This window comes from Triturus cristatus, chromosome 10 (assembly GCF_964204655.1).
Source record: "Triturus cristatus chromosome 10, aTriCri1.1, whole genome shotgun sequence".
Lineage (NCBI taxonomy): Eukaryota > Metazoa > Chordata > Amphibia > Caudata > Salamandridae > Triturus > Triturus cristatus.
The window spans coordinates 891,024,684-891,051,606 of NC_140593.1; the positions used below are offsets into that span (position 1 = coordinate 891,024,684).

Genomic DNA, 26,923 nt, shown 5'->3' on the forward strand with positions numbered 1-26,923 from the left:
GCGCGCACGGTGCGCGAAGCGCACCGTGCGCGCACGGAACGAACTGCGTTAAGTGGGCGCGCACGCCACGAATGGCGTAAAGTAACTTAGCATTTAAAAAACCGTACAAATTCACAGAAAAAACCATAGGTTTCACACACGTTATAGTTAGGAATTAGCATTTAAAAAACCTTGCAAATTCACTGAAAAAACCATAGGTTTCACACATGTTATAGTTAGCGGAAATTTTACTGATAAAAAACCAATGAAATTCCCCCGTTATAGTTAGTGCAGGCAACTATAACTCACGCGACCGCAATCTTCTGCTGATGACATATGTGTCTTTATGAAAAAAAAATATTTGTAATATATGTATAGCTAAAAATGTATGGAAGAAGACATGGGCAAATAAGTGTCTAAATACAGTATTAGCATCAGCAGAGGATTGCGGTCGCGTGAGTTATAGTTGCCTGCACTAACTATAACGGGGGAATTTCATTGGTTTTTTATCAGTAAAATTTCCGCTAACTATAACATGTGTGAAACCTATGGTTTTTTCAGTGAATTTGCAAGGTTTTTTAAATGCTAATTCCTAACTATAACTTGTGTGAAACCTATGGTTTTTTCAGTGAATATATATATATATATATATATATATTTTTTTTTTTTTCACTGAAAAAACCATAGGTTTCAGGGGCGTTATAGTTAGCTGGACATTTCCCTCGTACAAAACCCTAGAAATTACCCCGTTATAGTTAGTTCAGCTAACTATAACTCGCGCCCCTGCAATGCACTGCTGATGACGTCACATATTACATCACTCATGACATGGTCAGTGACATCACTGATGACATCACTGATGACATCTCAAATGACATCACCGATGACATCACTGATGACGTCATTCAGTGAGTCTGTGTTTCTGTAAAATTTAAATATGTTTGATATATAGGGAAAGGCCTATGTAAGAATGAGTGGGTGTATACGTGTCTGAATGGATGATTTAGTAGGTGCGTGACTGACTCTATAAGTGAGTCATTAAACGTATCTTACTGCAGACTAGTGACTAAACTGTGTGAATGTCTGTATCTGTCTATCTGTTGGTGTATAAGTGGCTGCATGGTTTTGTGAATAGCTATATGAGTGTCTATATGGGTTATTGATTGGTTGTCTGAGTATCTGTATGGGTGCCTGAGTGTTTGTGTGGGTAGGGTGTGTATGACTCTGTGCATAGATGTGTGAGTGGGTGGTTCTATGGGTGCATGGTTTTAAGAGTGCATCTGTGATGGACTGCATGGGTGGGTGAGTGTGTGTATGGTTGTGTTAGGGATTGAATGTATATCTCTGTGGTACATGTGACAGTAACTACATATGTGAAAGGCAGTATATATGTGTGTAAGAGTATATAACTGGCTATATGTGAGAGCGTGTGATTGTGAGAGTGAGTGTATGTATGAGTGTGTGCTTGTATCAGTAATTGTATAAGAGCGTAAGAATGTGGTAGTATTTTTATAAGTAAGTGAACTTGTGTGTGTATAACTGTATAGGTGAGTAAATTGGACTGTGATTAATTATTTGCATGACTGACTAAGTGTGTCAGTACCTCAATGGATGATTGGAGGTGTGTGAGTGTCTATATAGGTGTATAAATGCATATGATAGTCCTGTATTGAGTGACTGTAAGTATGAGTGACTGTACAGGTGAGTGAGTGGAGGTGTATGTAGACCTAAGAGTCAATGAGTGGGTATGTAGTTATTGGTATTGGAGTATCTATGGTTTTCAAAATGGCCGTCTGAAATTTTGAGTTGGTGTATCAAAGGTTATATTAGGGTGTGAGAAGATGCACTAATTTATCACATGGATGATGTCATCAGTGATGTCATTTGAGATGTCATGAGTGATGTCATGAGTGATGTCACTGACCATGTCATGAGTGATGTAATATGTGACATCATCAGCAGTGCATTTGGGGAGGGGCGCGAGTTATAGTTAGCTGAACTAACTATAACGGGGTAATTTCTAGGGTTTTGTACGAGGGAAATGTCCAGCTAACTATAACGCCCCTGAAACCTATGATTTTTTCAGTGAATTTTAAAGGTTTTTTAAATGCTAATTCCTATCTATAACTTATCTCTAAAGCTATGATGTTTAATGATTTTCATTGGATTTCTAAATGTTTCTATTTCAGTGTGTCAATTCATTTAAGAATGTTTTTTTAAAATACTTTTTTATCACCATTATTTTAACTTATTTTTTCAATTAATTCTTTTAAAAATTAAAAAATATTATTTGTTTTTATTGTTTTTTTTTAAAAAAAATTGAATTTTTTTAACCCCTTCGATGCGCATGATGGAGCGGTTCCGTCATGCGCGTCGGTTGCGCTGTGCGCATGACAGAACCGCTCCGTCATGGCCCCGCCCGCGCACAGAACCTTCAGCACAGTGCGGAAATCCGCGCCGCGCTGAAGGGGTTAAAATATTTTTTTATATTTTTGAAAATATTTTTTAAACTATATTTTCAAAACTTTCTTTTTTATTTTTTTTTCAATTTTTTTAGGGTCCGCACACCCAACGCAAGAGAAACCGTGTACCCAACGCGTTAGGATGCGCGACTCCTAATTTTACCGTAAAAAAAAAAATAGCCCCTATCACTCATTTTTATTATCCCCGGGGACCCCATCCCCCGGGGTTTATTAAACAACGTTGGAGACCGTGGGGGGAGCCCCAACACCCCCACGGTCCCAGCCGGCTCCCCGGGGCCTTCGGGAGCCGGCATTGCTTTTCCACATGGTTTCCCTGCTCACTCTTTCAAAATCCTAACGAAGTTTGCTATGGGAGGGCGGGAGACTCCCGCCCTCACATAGCAAACAACAGTGTCCTGGGGTGGGCACCCCAGGGCCCTTGAGGGCTCTAGGAGGGGGGCCACGCAGCCCCCCTCCCCCATTAATTTATAAAGATTTTGCCCCCGGGATTTTGCCCACCCGGGGGCTAATTATTAGCGAAGCGTGGAAGCCCGCGCTTCTGGGTTTTTTTTTTTTTGGCTGGATCCGCGCACCCTGCGCGCATTTCGCCATTTTTTTTTTTTTAAAGGGGGCCCCAGGGCTTCCTTCTGGGACCCCCTAAGCAACACTAGAGGGTCAGAGTATTTCTACCCTGCCCCCTTTACATCTTTCACCCACTTATTTCCCTTACTTAATCAGCCTCGCTTCTACCGAGACACAAAATGGCTGCCAACAGTTCCTGGTTTCGAATGTAGACAGACACTTGACAGCCAATTAGCATTCAGCGCGTGATCGGGAGGGTGCGTGATCGGTTCGCAGAGGGTGCACTTATGGTGCGAATAGGGTGCGCGGATCCTCCGAGGCCATAGATATATCTATCTTTTTTACTCAGGAACTACTGAACGGATCTACACCATTTATGCAAAAGGAGCGAGTCTGAACTAAGGACTACCTCTTTGCCAAATTTGGTGTACTTCCGTTCAGCAGTTCGGGCTGTAGCTGCGTCAACATGTCCTATGGGAAATTGCAAGGGGAAAAGGCGTTTTGGGACCCCCCTTTTTTCTCAGCCCCCACTTGACGAATCACCACAAAACTTTCAGGATAGGAGCGGACCGGAGCTGGCCAAAAGTTTGGAACATTTTGCGAATATTCGTCAACCGGAGCCAGACTTATTGGGAATAGAACGTTGCGGATTTCCTATGGAAAATAGGTCCTAACTATAACTACCTACTGGCGACCGCCAGTAGGTAATATATATATATATATATATATATATATATCTCGATGAGCACTTTGAAAAAGGCTTTTGCCAAAATGTGTCAGTGCGAATGGCTTGGTGAATAAATTGAATTATACCTCACATCCTGGAGTGCCCACTGTTTTTTTGGCCATCTGACCAAAGCTTGGAGGGTATATAATTATATATATATTATGCTTAACATGTATATAGGTCGCTGCATAGTTTTCATATAAGTTGTTTGAGTATATGCTTATTGGTCTCTGTTTTATTATATTTTACCTTTCACAATGTGGTAAATAGGATCACTATTGAAATATTGAGGGAAATATAAAACTAAAACAGTTACAAAAAAATTATAAAAATACACAATTAAACTTGCTTCACCTACAGCAACACTTAAAAGTCTGAGGGGCCGATTCACAGAACTAATCTGAGATAAAATCCGAAATGTACTACTTTTGGTATCCACAGAAGGCATTTAGTAGTAGTAAGTTAGGACTCCTAACTTTACTACTACTAAACTAAGACAAAATCCTAACTTTATGACTTTCAGTATTCACAAAAGGCATTTAGTAGTAGTAAAGTTAGGAGTCCTAACTTTACTACTACTAAATACCTTCTGTGAATACCAAAAGTAGCATGTTTAGGAGTTTATCTCAGTTTAGTAGTAGTAACGTTAGGAGTCCTAATTTTACTACTACTAAATGCCTTCTGTGAATAGCAAAAGTAGTAAGTTTAGGATTTTATCTCAGCTTAGTAGTAGTAAAGTTAGTAGTCCTAACTTTACTTCTACTAAATGCCTTCTGTGAATACCAAAAGTAGTAAGTTAAGGATTTTATCTCAGATTAGTTCTGAGAATCGGCCCCTGAGACTCTATCTATCTATCCATCCATCCATCCATCCATCCATCCTTCCATCCATCCATCCATCCATCCATCCATCCATCCATCCATCCATCCATCCATCCATCCATCCATCCACACATGCACATATGGAACTTTGTATAATACAGCTTTATATCTTAAGATATTATTTTCTCTATATGTAACCTTTCTATGTGGTTATGTATCTATATATTTTTTTGCTTCACTTCTAGAATATGGGGAAAAAAACTTCAACTCTCTCCAATGTACTACTCCATGTCTCATCCTATACCTTTGTCAGTATATCTTCTACCTCCACTCTCTGACTCATCCCAAACCTCAGTCTACTGCTATGATCTCCCAAATAACCCGTTCTAGACTCTTTCCTCCTCTATCCCTTCTTCGCTCACCCTAAACCATATTTTACTACTATGATCTCCCAAATAACCTGCTCTAGACTCTTCCCTGGTGTAGCCATCTTTTGATTCATCCAAAATGTCATCTTACTAGTATCATCTACCAAAAACCACTTTCTATACTCTTCCCACCTCTATACCTCCTTTATCCTATGCAATCAAACTAACTGACTCACATGTTCACCACTCAAATTAACAATTTATATTTCTCTATACAAATCCACCACTAATCCTTTTTGGTTTCCAGAGTAGTGTTCTAATCGTCGAAAAACGCTTCAACGTCTCGTCAGAAGTAGTAAGCACAATATAAATATAATTACAATTAATTAAATATACCTACATAAACCAAACCAAAACAATACAGAGATACCTACCTGCTAAAAGTTTCATAAAGTAGCTAGACCACTGCTCAATGGTGGAAGGTGTGAGAAGAAGAGCATAAAAAACTTCTCAAAAATGAATCTAGTTTGAGACTTGTGGTGGTTTTGCCACAGTATTGTACTTGCAACCTTCAAAGATATGTCTCCAAATTTAGTAAGGCGCCATTTCGGGATTGTTAGTCTTTGGCCATAATGAGGAGAAGAAATCTGACCATTCTGACCATTCAGTGCGTAGAAAAGAAATTAGACGGATATTTTGGAACTTTACATTTAAAGGACTTCTAGACAAGACGGATGACTCTGTGCTGGATGTGTTATGCGGCCATCAGCTGTTGAAGTTCAATCCTTTTAGTTAACAAAGGATAGTATTCCTTGAGATGCAGACAGTGCGTTGAGTTTTGTTTGTGTAATTTCTGAAATACTGTTGAACTTCACATCTGTCTTGTTTTACACATGCAGGTACTCGGTGGAGGGATTCATTAATAAGAACAAGGACACCTTGTTTCAGGACTTCAAACGTTTAATGTACAACAGGTGAGCTGCCTACTGCTGACCCTACATCGAGTGGAAACACAACAAAGTTTGCGCTGAGCAGTTGTGAGGACATGAATGCATGCAAGTGAGTACTTGCGTCTAATGGAGAACGTAGATCAGTTGGTATATGCGTGCAAATATGTATGAATGTGGAGCATACATGAAATAAGCATTGAGAAGAAAACTACTAGAATAGGACATGGAGTAGACACAGTATGTAATGAATAGGACCGCGAACAACCCAACACTACTGCTCGGATACATGCCGAAGTTCTCACCACACAAATCAACACATAGGATGCGTCAGGTGGGGGAAACGGGGGAAAGCTCTAACATTGTTACATACTCCCTGTTATATTTTGAGTTGTCCCTGTTACATTATTACCCAACTCCATAGCCCACTAGACAATAGACAACAAGAACCTACAGCGCTGATACCAACTATACACATAGCTATCATCGAAGACAAATGGGCCATAATGACCAATATTAAGGATTCCATATATACATTTCCGTCTTGTATATGCTGCAACTAACAGTTTAGGCCTCATCTGTTTGTACCTTCGATGCCATACACTTACTGTCACAATATCCATCGCATGCCTATTGCCAAGTGACTTGTATACTATGTGTGTCTATATAGTTGCTGAAAAATTGAAAACTTAGTAAACACAGATTGGGAAAAAAACAAACATGAAATAAGCATTGACAAAGATCATAAGTTTCGGCTTTTGGACCCATTGCATTTTTCAATGGTTTTTGTCAATGCTGCTCATATTGGTAGTAGTAATAATAATATTAAAGCTCAATGACGTGTACTCATGCGTACGTGCGTGCATGCATGTCATGATGCTGTGGTTGCTCAGCATAATGGTGTTTACTACGTGCACTTGTTGCATGATATGGCCGCCAAGTTATTTTAATTTTTTTTATGTACCATTCCAAGAAGGCAGACTCTACTTGCAACAAACGGAAGTGAGCTTTAAAAACGGAGCACCCCGGCAGTAAATTACAGCTGCAGGGCCCTCCCAAAAAGGTTTTAAAAATTTGTTTTGTGTATTGGACCTCAGCAGAAGTGGAGGCAGTGCAGAGTAGCGAGAGGGGCAGATGTCAAAATGCAAAAAAATCAAAAGAAAACCTGGTGGGGCAAGCTGTAGATGAGGAGGGGAGAAGGAACAACACAGAGTGCATGAAGTTAGGCAGTTTATGAGAATGGAAGCAGCACACCAGGGAGAGAGCAAAAAAAAAATGTACTCGTATTGAGTTCTAAGAGGAAAAGAAAAAAGTATTACCCTAAATGTGAGCAGTGGAATGACACATGCCACCCATCGAGAAGAAGCTATGTTCCAGGCAGGGACAAATACAAAAAGAGGAAAGAAAGGCATTGAAGCAAGCATAAGATAGTGTCAAGAAAGTCAACAAATGGTAAGCAGTGGCCATAATTCAACTGTAGGTTTTAGTATGAGCCACATGAGGTATAACAAGCATTGGCATAGCCAATAGGTCTCAGATTTGAGACCTTATAAGTGTTTAGCCATGTGGCACATTATCCTGGGTGCTGTGCCACCAGGGGTTGAAGAGCTATACAATTACTACACACTAGGTCAGGCAGTGTGATTCAGGAATACATGTTTGCCTCAGAAACATTAATGGACACATTCCAAAACTTTTTAAAGCACATACAGAAAGACAAGTGCCTCAATGCAAGTCAACAGCACTACACCATTCTGTGTGCGACTGCATCACTAGAGTATTGAACAGCCTATGGAAAAAAGCTGTGAAGTACTTTACAATGGCGGAGACGTCACATCCCTCATCCCCAGGCCTCTATTCACCATGAAGCCTTCTCCAGAGTTTTTCATTCAAAACACTGCTCGCACCATCTGTTTACTAGCAAGCCTCGGCTCCTAAGTCTATCCCAGCCTCCTGGGTACAGGCGCACTGGACACAGCAACAACAAAATGCTCCAATTTGTCAGGTAGAGGGGAAATAATGAATAAACAAGGATGGCGTCGGCATCACTTAATCTCCGTTCACCTAAAAATAAAAAAAAATAACTTGACCTTCTGTAATGTAACTGGAGCCTTTGTAAAGCGCTCCAATACTTTTGCGTCAGTTTGAGCTCTATAAAAATGCCCCCCAAAAATTTACCTGACCTTGTGTAATCTAACTAGCACTCATGTAAAGCGCTCAGACAACTTCGGGTCGCTCAAGTTCACATTATATAATAAAAAATGTCTCACAGGTTCTGAGAGGAGAAGGACAACAGGAAGAGGCAGCCGGCGGGCTTGCAGCTACATGGTAGGAGGTGAGAGGGATGAATGCTGCTCCCATTTGTCAAATAGAGGAGAAATAATGAGTAAACAGGGTTGCGGTGGCATTATTGGCGTAATACAGGCCCCCGCAGCCCCTGCGGGGTGGGGGGCCTCGAGCTGCAAATGCCCCCTCAACACAGTACTCCGACCTGAGAGTGCCTGATTAAATCCAGAGCAAGGCACCCTCCATGTACCTTGCAGGGGGGCCCCCTCAAGTTTTGTTTCGCCACTGGTCGGCATCACTTAATCTCCCTACACCTACAGAAAAAAAACGTAACCTGACCCTGTGTAATGTAACTGGTGCTTTTGTGAAGTGCTTCAATACCTTTGGGTCAGTCGAGTTTGCTCTCTTTAAAAATGCCCATAGAAACTAATCTGACATTGTATAATGTAACTACCGCTCATTTAAAGTGCTCCAACAACATCGGGTTGCTTGAGTTCATATTATATCACAAAAAATGCCTTGCAGTCCCTGGGAAGTGTAGTATTGCGGAATTTATGGCAACACCAAGTGAGACACCCATGGGAGAGGGCCATGGGAAGATTCCCCGCAGGCGTAAGTTATGGTGGTGGAATGTGGCGTACGTGTCAGAAAGTTAGTAAAAAAGGTTGTGTAAATCGGGTGTGGCCAGTTTTGAAGACCATTCGTTGATCCCCTGGTGTGTGTGTCTTATTTCAGCATCACTGCTATGCCACCAGTATGCTACACTGGGGACGAGTAGGTCTAGCTTGCCCCACGTGTGCTGATGCCTTAACCACAATGCTATCGGCGGACCGTTGCTCTCCCAGCACTGCATTGATCCGGAGCTGTTGGCCCGGCCTGCCCTCCAGATACTACCATGCCGCTTCCTGTGCACCAGAACGCATAGCATCAGGATGCTCCTGCTCTGCCCCGCCTCCTTTTTACTGGAAGGTCAGTGACGGCAGCAGGCCCAGTAGCGGCCCGGACCATCCTGCCACGCATCAAACCTGCCATAAGTGGTGCTGCAGGTGCCCACTCAACCAACAGCCATCTTGAACACTGCCAGGGGGCAGCCTCCCCAACGCTGTTTTCTGAATTTACCGCCGCCCAATCAGGAATTCCTGAGGCCTTTGCAGTTTACTGCCATCTGAGACTTCAGGATTCACGCAGGTACATGACGCCCCCAAGCTAGCATTGCCCTGAGACACCATACACCCTGGCTACCTTTCTGTGCCTCACCACCCAGGGCCTGCAAATACCTGGTCAAAGTACCATCGCCTGCTGCTGTGCCCCCACTCTCCAGATGCTTATTCTGCTGCCGCGCCAGCTACTTTGAAGGCACGTCTAATGTGAACACCTACCTGATTCCTCACATCACCTCACTATGTCCTCCTTCACAGCCCTGGAGCCCTTCATGATCACAGATCCTCTGTCGTTCCAGGCTGCACACTGCAGAGCATGGGTTGAATGCCTGGAAAACTATTTTGAAGCTGACAAGACTGCCACGGACCGGAAACGTTTTCCTTCATCTTGGGGTGCTGACATCCACAAGATCCAAAGACAGTCTTTGAGGCAGGGCTCCCACGTAACTACACCACCCTGAAGAATTCCATCAAAACGCACTTTGAGCCATACGTCAACCCCTACAACAGGCTAACAAACCTGTTGATGTGTTCCACAGCCACCTGAAGGCGCTCGCGAGCACATGCATGCTTCCAGATGAAGATGATGAGGTGCAAGCCCAGTTCATCCAGGGATGTGCTTCTTCCAAACTTCGAGAGCGAATCCTCCAAGAGCCCAATATGTCCATAAGAGATATCCTGACATTGGGGTGTTCAAAGGAACTCTCTAAAGCATGTGCCGCCCACATGGATCCAAACAAACCTTCCTCCATTAACGAAGAGCCAGTCAATGCTGCCCATAAGGAAGTGCACAAGCCAAAGCCGGAGACCACCAAATCAAAATCGCCGACCCTAGACATGTGGGTGGTGCAGTGGCCCCTACCCCCACTCTGGTGCCTGCCCCACGCAAGGAAAGTCTTGCAGTGCCTGCGGCAAGCCAAACCACTTCTCTAAAGTGTGCCGCTCACCCCAGAAACAACAACCCGCTCCCCCAAAGAACGCGGTCAGAGCTGTGGAACCACACCTGGCTGAGAAAGCTGGAAGCAACATGCATGACGACAACTCAAAAGTTGTTCATATAGTGAGAGCGACTGTGAGAAGCTGGCTTGATAACCCTTTTGGTGATTTTAGTGGTCTTAGACAACCTTAGAAAGCCTTGGCACCTGCAAACAACGTGGAAAGTGAAGAATGTGCAGTGTCGGGACCAGCAAGGTCCATAGGACTCACCACAAGCAGGAGAGTCCGGGTAGGCCACAGAATTTAAAGATGACCCTCAAGAGGACCCACAGGTCGGAAGCACTGAAGCCGCGAGAGGACCTCAAGCAGCTCACCAAAGATGCAAGCCCACGATGCAATTGATGCAGTGAGGATGAAGATCTTGGTCACAGGAGATGCTTAAGGTTAGGGCTACTTGGATCCCGAAGATCTTGGTGGAAGTAAGCCAACAAGCCTTTGCAACTGCAAGTTGGCGTGGTGCACAGGGGTTCGGTTCCTGCGGCTCCAACGAGGGATACTGGCCTCAAACTTGGTGAGAGGACAAGGCAGGCCTCGAGGGATGTGAGGAACCACCACCTGTGTGGCTATGCTTTCCAGAGTTTGTGGGAGCCCAGGATCAGCAGACAGGTCATCTTAGTTGCAGTGCCTGCAGATGCAGGGACGTGACTTCTTCACTTCAAGGGAGCTTCCTTCAGGTGTCTTGGATGCCCACAGAACTTGGAAGGTTCCTGTATGGAGCACAGGCATGGGTGTTGCAGCAGACGAGCAGGGCAACGAGATCAGTAGCAGCAGGAGTATACCCAGATGCAGCCTTGATGCCCAGAACGAAGTCCAGCGAAGTCCAGGATGCCCAGACGGTCGAAGTAGAAGTGGTGTCTCGAAATGAATCTTGTCCCACAACGAATCTAGGGTTCAACCTTCAGGTAAGCCCTTAAGTCCCCTAAGGAAAGGGTTTGGACTATTCAGGGTTCCTCCGAGGGGAGGGGTCGGACAGTGGGGTGAATACTCCCCTGTCCTTTGTCCAGTCTTGTGCCAGAGCAAGAGCCAACAGCTCCCTGATTTGGTTTGAACTAGACTATGAAAGGAGGGCACCAAGTGTGCCCTTCAAGCAGACTGAGTGGCGCTGTCAAGCGCTCCCACCTGGCCCCAATACACTAAACCCTGTCTGGGAGTTGATCACACCTCCCTGTAACAGGATACCTGTTGTTCTGCCTTCCCCTGCTCGAGTTTGGCTCAGCAGCAGGAGGGCAGAATCATGTTTTACAGTGCTTTACAGTGCATGAAATCATACCTCCCACACCGTTTACGGTGTGGGGGTATGATTCCAACATGTTTGATACCAAACATGATAGAGTTCGTTACAGCCAGTTTAGAGATGATCATCGCGTAATGACTCGTGACCACTCTATGTATCTGAATAGCTGATGTATTCAAAGCCCGAGAGAATGGACTCGGAAAGCTGTAGGGGTGTCCTGCTCATGCAGGTGCACCCTCACACTTAGAACTGAGCACCCTGCTTTCAGGTTTGAAAGGCCTGCTTTAGGGGTGACTTATAGGTTTCAAGGGCAGTGACCATAGATATAGGTAAACCTATACCTTTCATAAGTGGTGCTATCACCAGCTTACACAGGCTGCAATGGCAGGCCTGTAGTTACAGTTTGAGTGGTCCCTCATGGGTGGCATAATACATGATTCAGCTCATCCCTTGTGTACCTATACCCTGGGTACCTCAGTACCATATACAAGGGACTGGCATGGGTACACCAGTGTCCAATTTGCGATGTACCTGAGTACTTATCCTAATTTAGGGGAGAAAGCACAGAGGCCGGGGTCATGATTAGCAGGATCCCAGTCAGACAAGTCAGAAACAGCATAACACCAGGCAAAAAGTGGGGGTAACCATAAAGGCAGATCCTACTTTCCTACAATGATCAACCCACTCCGGACCACCTACCAAGCAGCCCCCATGTGCCTCATCAGGATACAAGGCCATCCAGTCTCATTCCTCATTGAAACTAGCGTCTCCATTAATCCGATGGTCACTGAGGTATACCACAATCTTTCCAATCCTCTGTCACACAAGAGTACAGGTGTACGCCTTTGGCAACCGCTCACCGATACGACTTCAAGGGATGTTCCAAGCAGACCTCACTCATGACTCCAATTGCCTAAAGGCAAAGGTCTATGTGTCCCTGAAGGGTCTGAATTCCTCCTCAGCTGTTAAACTGCCCAGGAACTCAACTTCTTACAATTTGTCTTCAGCGTACATGCCCACGACCTTGACCGACTCCTGCAAGACTGCACCCCACTTTTTGATGGCATAGGCTGCCTCATAGGCCCAGCCATCCACCTACACAATGATGAATCCTTTGCTTCAGTGGCACTTAGACACCAGATGACTGTCTTCCACAAAAGTGAAGCTCTTGGCAAAAGCTGGCATAATTGAACAAATGAGAGGTCCAACCTTGTGGGTCTCTCCCATCGTAGTTGTGAAAAAGCCCAAACAGCATGACGATGTACGCATTTGCATGGACATGAGGATACCCAACCTAGAGATCAAGCCGGAACATCGTTTCACGCCAACCATTGATGACATCATTGAAGAACTGTCAAGCTCAACGTGGTTTTCGAAACTGGACCTCTGGTCTGGTTACCGTCTGATACCTCTGCACCCGGATTCACCACCAGTCACCAAATTGTTCATGCATGCTGTCCTCCGGAGGTACCCCCAGTTGTACGTCAGAATTTCCAGTGCTGCCGAAGTATTCCAATACATCATTAAAAACATTCTGCACTGTCTCCCAGGCATGCTTAACATGAGCGATGATATCCTGGTTCATGCCCATTGGGAGAAATGTGACTTCCTCCAAAACAACATCAGTTTCTTCGGATACCGGCTCTCAGACTAAAGATTTGGCCCAGATCCAGACAAGGTAAAAGACATCCAGAACACACCAGCTCCCTCCTCGTGTCTGGAGTCTGCATCTTCCTCAGCATAGTGACTTACTGTGGACGCTTTAGGCAGAAACTAGAAGACTTCACTGGTTCTCTCAGGGAATTTACCAAGTCATCCAGCCCCTAAGGAAGCCTTCAAGCAGACCAAAGCAGTGCTATCAGCCGATACAAGTCTTGTGTACTTCGATCCAAAGAAAGAATCAGCTCATTGTGGACGTCAGCCCCACTAGGCTAGAAGCTGGGCTGGCCCAGCGGCAAGGGTGTGACAAATGGGCATCGGTCACTTATGCTAGCCGAAAGCTCACATCAATGTTAATTGAATGAAAAGCAATTGCCATACTGGGGCGCTGCAGGCACTTCTACATATATTTATATGGGCACCCCTTCACGATTTCACTAATCACAAGCCGCCGATCCCCCTGTTCCATGGGTCCTCTACGAAACCCCCGAGGCGAGAAGTGGATTCTGCAACTGCAGTAATTCAATTCCACAGAGGAGTACCGGCCAGGTGCCCGCAACACAGTGGACTTCTTGTCCTGCCACGCTCACCCAGCCACCCTGCCAAAGACTGCAGAAGCTCAGGAGACTGAAGAATATATTTGCCTAGTGGTGGAGCGCTCAGACCTCTCCCCATTTCCCTAGCAGAAATAGTGGAAGCCACCAAGCACGACTGTCTGCAGATCGCCATCAGCACAACATTGACAGGTGACTGGCAACCTTTTTCAGTTCCCAGCCCCCTACTGTGCTGCTAAAGAAAAATCAACACTCAGGGTGCTACACAACATACGCCAAGAGCTATCTGTCACCAGTGAAGGCAGTCTATTAAGAGGTCCACGCCTGGTGCTTCCAGAAAGCCTAGGATGTAAAGCTGTCCTCCTAGCACACGAAACGCATCAGGCATCATCAAATCAAGAAGTAAGGTCTGGTTTCCAGGCCTAGACCAGAAAGTAGAAGTCATCATGCAGATCTGTCCAGCCTTTCTAGCCACCAACCAGCCCGACCTCACAGCACTGGCCATCACCGAAAACTGCCCGGGTGCTCCTTGGCAACAAGTCAGTGCAGACTTTGGTAGCCTTTCCAACAACTCCCATATACTGGTTGTCATGGATGAGTTCTGCCGCTATCCAGAGGTCGAACTTGTCTCAACAACATCGCAGCTGATGCCACCCAGAAACTCAAAAAGTTAATGCCCACTCATGGCTTGTTTGAAGAAATCCACACTGACAATGGGCCTCCCTTTAACTTCCATGAAAGGGCTGAATATCTGTGCTCCAGGACCACCACACTGCTGCATCACACCCCGATGGCCCGAGCCAATGAGGAGGTGAAGCGCCTGAAGAGGACCCTGACAAAAGTTATCCAAATTTCAGTGGCAAAGAACACCAACATAGAGCGAGCCTTATACAACTTCTTGTCAGAATACAGACTCACGCCACACTCCACAACAGGCATTCCCCCGAGCAAGCTGTGCTTTGGAAGGACAATGACTGATACAATCCCCCATCATCCTGTATGGGTGACCTACCAAATCCACCAAACCCCTCTGACTCTGGAAGAGCCCACAACAATGACTATGCCTCATAGAAACATTGAGCCAAACCAAGTACTCTCAAATTAAGAGGCAAAGTTCTACTGAAAGACCACCATCCTGGTGGCAAATTCCACCTACAATTTGAGATCACTCTGTGAACTGTCACTTAGTTCAAAGGCACGATGGTGACTGCCGAAAGAGGAGCGGAGAGTGTCACGAGGAATGTATCCCATCTCAAGAGAGCCCCCCAATCGCCCACGCTTGACTCCTGGGAAGATGACCCACTTCGGCAGAAAGCAAATCTGTCAGTGAGAACAAAAGTGACCAAGATCCCAGAGGTGCCATCCATCCCTGGGAAGCGTCCCCACCTCAAGTGTTTGCGAATTCACAGAATTCTGCCAGCCCAACTCTCACATCCAGTGTACCAAACCAAGCAGCATTCTGCCTGCCTGGTACTGGGAGGTCCATGCCTGAGCCCTCTGCCAGAAGTGGTAGAGGGTGATATGACCTGCGACCCAACCCAGAACCACCCCAGCGATGTAATGACTCTGTGTGTGACTGAGCCTGATCAAGCACCAGCTTCAGTACCATAAGTAAGCATGAAGACTCTAATGTAAGTTTGGAGGGGGAAATGGGAAGAATCCCCATGGGAGTAAGTTATGGTGGTGCAGTCTGACGTCACGTCAGAGAGTTAATTAAAAGCCTGTGTGAATCATTTGAGACCAGTTTTGAAAACCACTCATTGAACCTCTGGTGAGTGTGTCTTATTTCAGCATTACTGCTATGCTACCAGTACGCTACATGGGACTGCTGTGAATGTGCTTTGAAATTAAAGCTCTGAGAGGAAGAGGGCAACAGGAAGAGGCAGCACGGGGTTGCAGCAACATGAGAGTAGGTGGGAGGGACAAATGCTGCTCCCATTTGTAGGTGTATGGGAAATAATGAATTAAAAGGAGTGGCGTCGGCATCACTTAATCTCTGTGCTCCTAAAAACAAAACAAATTAACCTGACCTTGTGCAATGTAACTGGGGCTTTTGTAAAGCGCTTCAATACCTTTGGGTCAGTCGAATTCGTGCTCTATAAAAATGCCCCCAAAAATAAATCTGACTTGTGCAATGTAACTAGCACTTGTGTAAAGCGCTCCAACACCTTCGGGTCGCTTGAGTTCACATTATATAAACAAGCATCAGAGAAAATGCGACAGGAGTTTCCCAAGCCTTCCTCTTAACTGTGCTGCAAAGTTGGGCTGCTGAAGGTCTAGTGACCGAGGCTAGCTCAAGAAACAAGTAGCGAAGCGGGAGGATTTGAAGGAAATTATCGCACTTTGAAATCAGAGAAAATTAAAGAGGCGAGTTTGAAAAAAGCGTCTGAAGCATCTGACATTCCATCTCAGTATTTAAACAGGACGGCAAGATTAATTGATGGGCACCGAAGCGAACCACTGAAGACGGACAAACCGTGACAAAAGCAGGAATAAAAAATAAAAATAGTTCCCCAAATTAACACATAAACACAAAAGCGTAATGTTAACAGTAATTGGGCAGTGCTCTGTGGGAGGAAACTAAACACAAAGAGGAGGGACAAAGAAGAAGGATTACCCACTAGCAAGCAAGCATTTTTAAACGACAATCTAAGGGACAAGTAAAAAGGCAATGGGTGGGCTGTAAGCCCACAGAGGGAATACAACATGTCTTGAAGAGACAGAGCATGCACTTCCTAGACTCAACCTAAAAATGTTTCAGTGTAAACTTTCAAAAAGCCAAGAGTGAGAAAGACTGTTGAGGCAAGTTAGAAGAAAAACATTCAGGCTCGTGAGTGAGACGAGAGTGTTTGAAGTTATGTGTGTCAAAATGAGTGTCAAACATAGTGAGTTTGACCAGTTGACTTCACTCTAATAGGGTCTGTTGCGTCCCCTCTCTCAGAAATGCCTTCAGGGAAAATAATTCTCCCTTAAATGTACATCTCACTGCACTAGACACGTAAGTCATTTGGGGTCTCACTCATTACTTTTGGACCTCTTCATCAGACCTATGTAACCTACTCAGAAGTCTCCAGGGATACAACTATCTTTGCTGGCAAAAATACAAATAATAATTTGTCACTGCATGATATTTTTTCCCTCCCTCTAACACTATGTAGTTTAATGCCCTTTGATCAAATATCTATGATAGGTTGACTGTCAAAGATTATGCTGCTATGGCCATGGTTCTGATGATAGTGGGCCCTTTGTGTCCTGACTACTGGCCCCAGATCTGGTAAGACTGGTCGGGTGAATCACCAGAGTTTTATTCCAGGATTGTGACACATCTCGTACGACCAACAGAGCTGCACCAAATCTAAAGTTGAGGATGTGCATATCAAGTGACCACTTTTAGTTCATAACTGCTGGACCACTAAGAATTTGAAAACGCCCCATTTCCCTGCTGTAGGCCAGTCTCTCTCTGATAAAATGGCAGCAACCCATAGCTATCCAGAATAGTGTGCTGCTTTGTGACATGTCCTCACTAGCTTTTCTTTTACTTCATAGCAGTGACCCTGTCCTGCGGGAGATGTGGCCAGAGGGGAAGCTGCACATCGCAGAGGTCACCAAGCGACCCCTGACTGCTGCCACCCTCTTCAAGAACTCTATGATAGCCTTGGTCGAGAACCTAGCATGCAAGGTAAATGACTGGTTGCATAGACCTGGCTTGCTTCATTCTTCTTACTAATGAATGTGTCCAGCCATGAATGAGGATTAAAAAGTTGTTCATAGACAGACAGAAATGTAATCCATGATTATGATGCATCTTGAAAACATACACAAATAGTGCAAATAGCGTTGCATGCCTTCATTTCCTTTGACCAGGTAAGTAATGGTAACCTAGAGAATTACATATTTGGCAGGCAGACAGCCACCCTACAAACTGAATTGTGTCTTGGCATGGTGTGATCGAACTCAGTTGTACCTTTTATCCATCTTAGAAAAGTTTAGCAGACTATTCTAGGATTTAGATGTATGTGCTGCTTCAGAGGACAAATCCTGTAACTTTCCCTCGCCAAAAGTAACTAAGCCCTTGACTATTAAGAACATCTTGTAAGGAACAAACATCTACTTCTGGAAAGGCATTGAGATGACTAAATTGCATCCCTTGGCTACCTGAGTACCAGCGTTCTAATCCTGGCCTAAACATTTTATCAATAATTTGTGTACTAATGTAATGCAACTGGTGCTATGTAAAACGCTCCGATACCCGATTCAGGTCAAGTTCTCGCTATATAAAAATCTGTAAAAAAAAAAAGTATGTAATTGTGTAACAGAATGAATGGAGGAAGAACAAAAGAGTCTAACTTCGATCTAAAATTATAAAAATTAAGAAAATTATACAAAATCCTCATCATGTCATCTAAATCCTTCAACGTCCCAATTCAAAGGGAATCCTCTCCAAATTCCACAAGATCCTTTTTTGGCATGTCAGAAAACCTTCAGCTGCTGCCTCCACAGAGAAATTCGAGAAATTCCTGATTCAATTTTCTTGGAAAAGGTACTTGATTAGACTCAATTTCAGTATGATTTTGTTACTATCATTTCCTCCTCCTAAATCTCCACTAACTACAACCTAGGAGGGATGCTTTCAATAATCTCAACAGAAAAGAATGAAAAGCTTTAAGATCATTAAGCAACAAGCCCAACATTGTGATAAGACCAGCAGATATAGGCGGAGCAACTGTTATTCAAGATCTAGACAGTTACAGAGAATCATGCCTTATCCTACTTTCAGATGAAATACTTTATAAAATAACTTCAAAGGACCCCACCACACGTCTACAGAAATAAATATCTGAGATCACTAGTAGAGCACTGGAAAGGGAGTGGATATCCAAGAATGAGATGGAGTTCCTGAATACTACGCACCCGAGGACTCCACTGTTCTACATTTTCCTGAAGATCCACAAGGGTAGGGTCCCCCCACCTGGAAGACCGATTGTCTCCGTGATAGGTTTAGTCCTAGAACCCCTCTCCCAGTACACTGACTGGTTTCTACGACCACTTGTTACACAGATCAGGTCATCTGTTAAGGACACTAAACATCTCTTTCACCTCCTATCCAATCTGTAATATGACCCTACACAAGAAATGATGTGTTTGGATGTGGAAGCATTATATATAAGCATCCCGCAGGAGGAGAGCCTACGGATCATTGAGAACATGCTACGCACACAAGAGTGGCCCTGGCAAGCACCTGTTGAATGGATTATGACACTCATGCATATGCTCTGACTGAGAACTTCTTCAGGTTTGAAGAATCGCTCTAATTGCAGGAGCACAGGACTTCTAGGGGCAGTACTTTTGCCCCCCCCCCCTGAATTGTGTGCCTATAGATGAGCCATCTGGAAGAAGAACATATATGGATTGATTATCCACATTCCAATCATATCCGTAGTTGGCTGAGGTATATCAACGACATCCTCATTATATGGCATGGTGATCAGGAGAGCACAGAAGCCTTTGGAGTATGGATTAACCAACTGAATCCATTCCTTTGTTTCACCATGTCCAGTCATAATTCAAAAATATCGTTCCTGGATGTGAACAGTGGCGGCTGGCATAGGGCGTGCTGCGGGGCGGTGGGGCGGGGGAGCAAACACGGACATACTATGGAACGGAGGAACATAATAATTACTTTCCTCCGTTCCGCAGTATGTCCGTGTTTGCTACCCCCACCCTGCCCCTCCCCCGCCCCGCCACCCCGCAGCACGCCCTATGTGAGCACCCACTGGATGTGAATATCATTGCCAGATGTGGGAGGCTGGAGAGTACTCTCTACACTAAACCAACAGATAGAAATAGCCTGCTAAACTTCAATAGTGCTCATCCACGCGCATTGAAAGTGAATCTCCCTGTGGGACAGTTTTTAAGAATTTGCTGAAACTGTTCAGACTTGGTACCTACAAAGATGAAGCTGTCAAGCTTACCAGAAAATTCCAAGAAAAAGCCTATACTAAAAGGATAATAGAACAGGCACAAAAAAGATCTTGTAATACTCCTCGCACTGCTCTGCTGGAAACAACATCCAAAAAAGAAACCAATTCTCTGATATGCGTTACCACATTCAACTCATTATCTAAAGCAATCAAAAAGATCATAAACAGCAAGTGGAACATACATCTAACCAGCTGAAATTCAAGAAACCTATTTTTTCATTCAAACGTAACAGGAGCCTAATAAATTCCTTGGTCCACACCGACATATAGAAACCCCCAGTCCCTAATTTGTAAAATATTAAGTGCCAGGGCACTGACCAGGAGGCCACTGCAGCTTGCACCACCCATCGCCCTTGTCATTGCTACCAAAACACCTAGTAACCATCTCTTTCGAATGTCAATGCAACAGTTCAGATTATTCCAGGTCCTCAAAGCTAAAGGAATGGCTGGGGAGGCAGGTATGAGCAATTTTAATGTATATTGTATTCCTAAACAACCGTTCTTCTGCTCATCTCTTAATTAGATGAGCAGCGCAACCTTTTGGTAGGCTGTTCTAAATATGGTGTTGACAATTAGGTGCCGGTGCTGAGCATCGGAAACCAATTAAGTGCTGGTGCTGAGCACCGGAAAGCACTAGCTCAAATTAAGCACTGAAAACCCCACAAGAACAAGCAACTAACCCTGTGGAACCAACCCCAGGCAACGGGGCACTACCCATGTGGCTCATGTGTTGTATGCCAATTTACAACGCATACTGTCCAGATTGACGTGGGACTACCACGGATGTGGGAACAACGTTACCATACTAACTTCAACTCTGAGAACATCATCTATATGATCACATGCCCCTGCAAAAACCGACACATAGGTATGACCACTAGAAAGGTCAAAGTACGTATCAATGAACATAGAAGCACTATATGCAGAGGTGTAACAGCTACCAGACTCACGTCTCATTATATGGAAATGCAACATTCAGACAATGATCTTCAATGGACCAATGGACTGTAACTGAGAAAGTCAGGGTAGTTCCAGGACTGTCCAAGAGACTGTTGGAGAAGGAGCAGAGATGGGTGTATCGCCTCAAGATCCATTAGCTAGGCCTCAATGACTTCATCCCATGGGGCCAACTAATACACAAATAGGGCATTTCCCATGTCTCCATGATCACCACTTACTTGGGGGGACAGTCTTGGCCTACCAACAGCATTTACCTTCAATGTTACAACATAGAGTTGTGTTTGTATATAGAATAAGGAACACTGTTTCATGACTTGGGCACTTACATACGTTTGACTATTGGTCACTTCCTGACACCCAATAGTAATAACAAATAGCCCACCACCAATATTTCCTATTACCCAGCAAGTACTATAAACAGACGTTCTTTGTCATTTTGCGGGCTTTTTTCAACACACGAGTAGTAAATCTTGAACTACAAGTCCCAGGTATTGTGGGATTTTTGTAGTTCGATTTGGGGTCACATATCCGTTTTACTACTGGACTTGTCTTGACATCCGCTAGTAATTAATAACCCACTACCAATACATCCTATACCCCAACAAGGACAAAAACTGAAATTTTTTGCGTCATTCAAGAACACTCTTAATAACCATCACACAAATAGCAGGCCTTGAACTACAATTACCATCATCCTTAGGATATTTGCAGTTCAAACATCCTACACCCTGACCTGACGTTACATGCGGTAACATGGGTGTGGCTTTATCAGTGGCCGATCGTGTACACACTGTAGCTCACGGGGAGATAAAAGACACATGCTGCTCCTTGTTCTGGTTCTCTAAAAACCGGGAGATGTGGACCCTAATACGTATTGGAGTGGGACTAGGATCTTTGACGGCGTGAGTAAATTGTGAACAAATGCGTGTGGATGAGCCCGCTCCGGTCGGGTGATTCTGAAACTGCCTTTTAACAATGGACGCTTAAAATGTTTATCTTTCTTCATTTTTATTTGTTTTCTTTACTTGTTTGCCTGGTCAAACTTGACAGTGTTTGACTACAGGACTACCCCTCACTCCGCATTCCTACGAGACACATGTAGTCTACCTTAGTTAGGTAAAAAACACATATTATTCAGTGACCTTCAGCATGCGGAAACGGGGTCCAACTTTGGGTGTAATTTACTGTTAACTTTTCCAACACTTTCACTTACTTTGGTGTTTGTAGTGTTGATTGTGCATGGCTGCATGGCAGAGAGGCAGGTCAAACGATTAGCCCAAGATTCAAGTTTTCAATATGGTAGATGTGTACTTCTCAAATACCGATGGCATGGTGGTCTGTGGGGGATGCATGTTTTCCACTGGCATCACTACTTTCTGAACAACAATGTATGTAATATTTTGGACATACGTGCGCAGATCTCTTCTAAGACACTAGTGTCCAGTGGGGAGGTGGCGCAGCTGAAATTGGATATGCTTACAAACAGTGAGTTATTGTTATGTACTTTTAGGCGGGATGGCAAAAGGCTGACATTCCGGATCCAGGATAAGTATATCCCAGGACCTGATAATTGGGTACAGCTACCTGCACTGCGTGAGTTACTTACCTTGAACCAGGGAGGTAATCTCTTTGTTGCTCTGAAGATAGCCTAGTACACATAGGGGCCGTAGGTTACAGGTTGAAAAATGTTGGCATTGACACTAGGGTCATGGGACCATTAAATCCTCACGACCTCAATTTTCCTTCGTTTTAATATCCCCATAAACTCCGCTATTAAAGGGATACCTGGAGCTTCCGGAGGATTTTAAATCCGTAAACCCCCTCACCTATTCTTTTAAGTGCTCCCTGAGATATGGTCGAGCCCACCCTGACCTTTAGGAGTCATTGTGAACCTGATGATGAAGCATGACACTATTAGAGTGTGTGAGGGTTATTTAACAAAAAGGAATTACTAGTGATATACCTTCAAAAGAGAATAGTGCCCAATTTATAGTGTTATTTGGTGGGCTACCTATTGTGAGTGCTACTTAAGGGCTTACCTGTGTGTAGGTCCCTATATTCGTAGTGAATAAGATTCAGAACTGAAACTACTGCACTTCGACCGTCTGGGCACTCTGGACTTTGTTTGGGCCTGACTTCGTCTCCCTCTCAGTCTGCTGCCTCGTCTGTGCCCATGCACCATACAGGATCCTTGTAGGGCCTGTGGAGCATCCAAGACACCTGAAGACAATCTCCCTTGGAGTGAAGGAGTCACTCCCATTGCATTCGCCGGCACCACAACACTGCTAACCGGTCTGCTGATCCCGAGCTCCTATGGGCTCTGAAGTGTTCAACAACAAAGGTAGTGGGTTTCTATGTCTCACCAGGTCTGAGCTGCCTTCTCACCCAGTTTGAGGTCAGAATCCCTTGTGGGGGCTGCAATACCCGAACCCCTGTGCACTGCGTACCTTTGCATGTGCAAATGCTTGTTGAGGGTTTTTGCAGCAAGTGCATTAGGCTCTAAGTAGCCCCAACCTCAGGCAACTTCTCCTGCAAAGATCTTCACCCACATTATACCGTGTACTCCATGGCCTGTTGTTTTGCAACGCCCGAGGTCCTCCTGCGACTCCAGTGTCTTTGACCTGTGGGTCCTGTGGAGGGTCAACTACTTCTTCTTTGGGCTTTCCCAACTGCTCTGGGCTTGCCCTGACACCCTGCTTATGGTGAGTCTCCCGAACCTTGCTGGTTCTCTTCCTGCAACTTCTTGACTTCCTGCGTGGGTTGCTGTTGCCAAGGCTAGTTCGTGCTCCCGTCGGACACAGACCACTCAGCACTCGACATCCTTTGTAGAACAGCTCGTATCCGGCTCCTGGTCATCATCAGCATTGCCTGGTACCCACAGTTGCAGAGTCAACATCATTGACATCTATCCTGAAGCACCCCACATTGGTGGGCATTCGTCTACCAAGCCTCTGGTCACTCTCAAGTGGCGCAGACTCTGTTCCCTCTGCTTTCAGGTACTCTTCATCAAGAATCCACATTTGGATTCCCATGGACACTTTCTCCTCTTCCAGCAGCTGAACTTTCCTGAAGTCCTCTATTTTGTTCGACGGCCGTTCCCAACGCTACTTCACACCTATGCACCCGGCTTCCCTGGGATAGGTAACTTGAGTACCATGGAATCCAAGGATGGGGTGGCTCTCCAACCTCCTGTCCTCCACAGGGTTTATTCAGGGTCCACTGGGAAGGGTCCTTAATCTTAAAAAATCCAACTGCGACTTGCACATAGACTTGTACGGATAACGTGGTTGTGCACTCACACTGCACACGCTCTCTGTGGGGACCCTATCTACTCACCTTGGGTGGTTTATTGTGTTCCCAGCAATTCTATGTCCTCTCAAAATTGTCCTGACTCAAGTCATGGTTCTTATACCACTTTTTAAGTGTATGGTTCGGTCCCCCCCCCCCCCCCCCCCCCCCAGGGATCCACTGTGTATTAATGCTGTTTACTGTGATTTCTTTGTTATAGTATTGTGTGTTTTGTGTATAACTCCATGTGGGAGATACTGGAACGTACTAGAGAGTATTATATAATAAATACATATTTTCATAAATACCTTGCGTGGTTCTCTTTCATTTAATCTATGCCATAAGGTTACATTCTGGTGAAACAAGCTGCTTTACACTCTTCAAGACTAAGCCTGAAGGCTGCTCTCCACAGCTACCACTTAGAGAGCTTTCTAAGGTTGTCTGAGGCCTCTTAAATCACCATAAGGGTTGTCTGGACTGTTGCAAGGTGCCCACTTACATTAGTGGACGTCATATACGAGGCCAGCATCCCACAACGCCACACAAAGCATAACGTTCTTGTTCTGCTGGTCACACACCATTTCTTTCAAGTGGGAGGGACAATTTCAGATTTTGCTGTGGACCTCCCACAGGTTAACAGTTAGATAAGTGGGTAGCTTTGCTTGACTCCCAACTTCACTCCACCATCCTGCTTACACTTCAAGGCAAAGTCTTTGGCTTGATTAGTCCGAGAAGACTGGGCAAAAGGACAAGACTGCAAAAAATACAGACTCAGAAGTGACAGTTTTACTCCACAACTTCTCCCTGCTGCTTTGGTATAAAGATGGGACAGAAATGTATAGTCATCATGTCCAGATTTTGTTTCTGAATCTATGGTCTCCACAGTTAGGATTAAAAAGCTCTATGAGCTCATGGGTTGGAGTATCTACCGCCAACACCTCTTGCTAGGTTTGGGACCGATAACCTGTGGAAACTTTGACCAGTCTGCCAGGAGTGGCTGCTGGGACTGCTCTGAGGGAGAGAACAGACATACTGCTGAGAAGGGGCCTTGGAGGTGCCCGTGGACAATAAAAATGTGTGAGGAGCTGAAAAGTGAGACAGATTGATACTACCTCTGCTACGCATGGAGCCATCTACACCGCTGTGCCTATGATGAGATCTGCGGACCCAGGCTGCCTTAATACCATAGGCAGCCACAGATACACCCGACCCTGAGGATGTTGTGGGACTCCAGCGGGTGGGAGTTATGCTGTGACATGTAGCACTAAGAAGCACCGGAGCGCTAAAGGGCGTCATACTACACTCAGCACTCTTACAACAAAGAAACTACAAGCACCTAGAGAAGCTTCCCAATAGTGAGAGAAACTGCACCAGATTTACTACTGTAACCTGAGTTGGGCACCTAGCTTGTTTGAGTTATGGGTTTTCGGCCTGACATACAATCCCAGATGCAGGACCTCCAGCACCTCATGCATCCGACCCCGGCGCATCCTTCTCTCAAATGTTGTCGACGTTGCCATTGTGGCCTAAAGGCACTGAGCACTGTCCCGGTTTTGCCAAGTACGACTCTGATGGCTTGGCCGGGCCTATATTTCGAAGCTACTACCCGTGGAGCTGTTTCAGATGCGCACCTATTGAGTGGCGCTGCCTCAACTGATGAGCAACGGTCGCAGGCACTGCCAGCCAAAGGAGGACTAAACTTGTCTGGATTCCTTGGCCCCTTTCTTCCTGGTTGTTGCTCTGGGTCGGTGCCTGTTTTCTTGTCTGGTTCCTCCCTCTTCGGTCTTTGCGGCTCTGCGTGTGGCTTCCCCTGGTGTGTTGGGGTTGGTCCTGTGGTTGGTCGCGTTCGGTGTTTCTCTGAGTTTGGCGTGCCTCTTCGTTCTCCTCTTCCTTCTCCTCACCTCTTGGTGTGGTATTTTGTGGGTTGGTCCGGCTGTGGGTCGCCTTCTTCCCTGCTCTGGGGGGTTCGCTCTCTGTCTTGCCCTGCTGTGTTCCTTCCTGCGCCTTTGGCCTGTCTCCCTGTGCAGCCTGCTCTCGTGCGCTCTTGAGCGTTGAGCCGGGATGTGCTGTTTTGTCCCTGTTGGGGCGGCTGCTTGGTGGTGCCTGGGGCTGTGGGCTTCTCCCTTGGTGGGTGGTTTTTCTCCCGGGTTGTTTGCCCTTCCTGGCTGGGTTGCTCCATTGGGGCGCTTCAGCTTCTCCGGGGCTCCCTTTCCCTGGTGGTTCGGGGGGGGTGGTTTCTCTTTCTGCCCCTCTGGGGGTTCCCTTGGGACTTGCTTCTGGGTGCGGGTTCTCCTTCGGGCTTGCCTGGGGGGTCTTGTGTTCGTTCGCGGTCCTTTCTTGATCGTCCCCTGCTTGTTTTGGGGTCTCGGCTCTGTCGGCGTGGTTGTGGGCGTGGCTGGTTGTGAGCTCCTGCCTGCGCTTTCTTGTGGGCTCCCTTCTGCTTCTGTTGGGTGCCGTTTTTGTCGGTCTGGTGCCCCTGGCTTTGGTGGGGTTCCGGAAGGCTGGGTTCTCTGCTTTGGTATTCTCCACTTGTTAGGAATGGGACGAGGACGGAGGGACCTGGGGGTAATGTCCTATTACTTACCGGTAATCTTCATTACTCCTGGTCCCGTAGTCCTCGTCCCATTCCTTACTTCCCTCCCTCCCTCCCTGGCGGCCGGCCTTCCGGTTGTTGGCTTGGTATTTTCAGGCTGCATGCTGGGCTGGTACCGCTTATGTACTCCCAGCGGGAGGGAGTGGGTTAGGTATCCCAGCATGCTCCTGTTCTTTTTTTCTGTCGCAGAGATAGTAATCTCCACTTGTTAGGAATGGGACAAGGACTACGGGACCAGGAGTAATGAAGATTACCGGTAAGTAATAGGACATTATTAGAGGGGGAAGGAAGTAGGAGAAAGAGGAAATGCATACCAGTAAGGCTCA

At 45.5% G+C, this 26,923-nt stretch overlaps 1 protein-coding gene across 2 annotated transcripts in view; it reads left to right on the forward strand.

The window, feature by feature from the left end:
* LOC146796188 (unconventional myosin-Ig-like) overlaps nt 1-26,923 on the forward strand; it is a 1,225,789-nt gene that overhangs the window by 385,512 nt on the left and 813,354 nt on the right. Inside the window, exons 13-14 of one of the 2 annotated variants that reach the window (XM_085628614.1) lie at nt 5,839-5,913; nt 17,322-17,454. In XM_085628614.1, coding sequence (XP_085484740.1) covers nt 5,839-5,913; nt 17,322-17,454 — 208 coding nt within the window. The remainder of the gene's footprint in view (nt 1-5,838; nt 5,914-17,321; nt 17,455-26,923) is intronic. The other variant, XM_085628615.1, reaches the window with a different exon arrangement.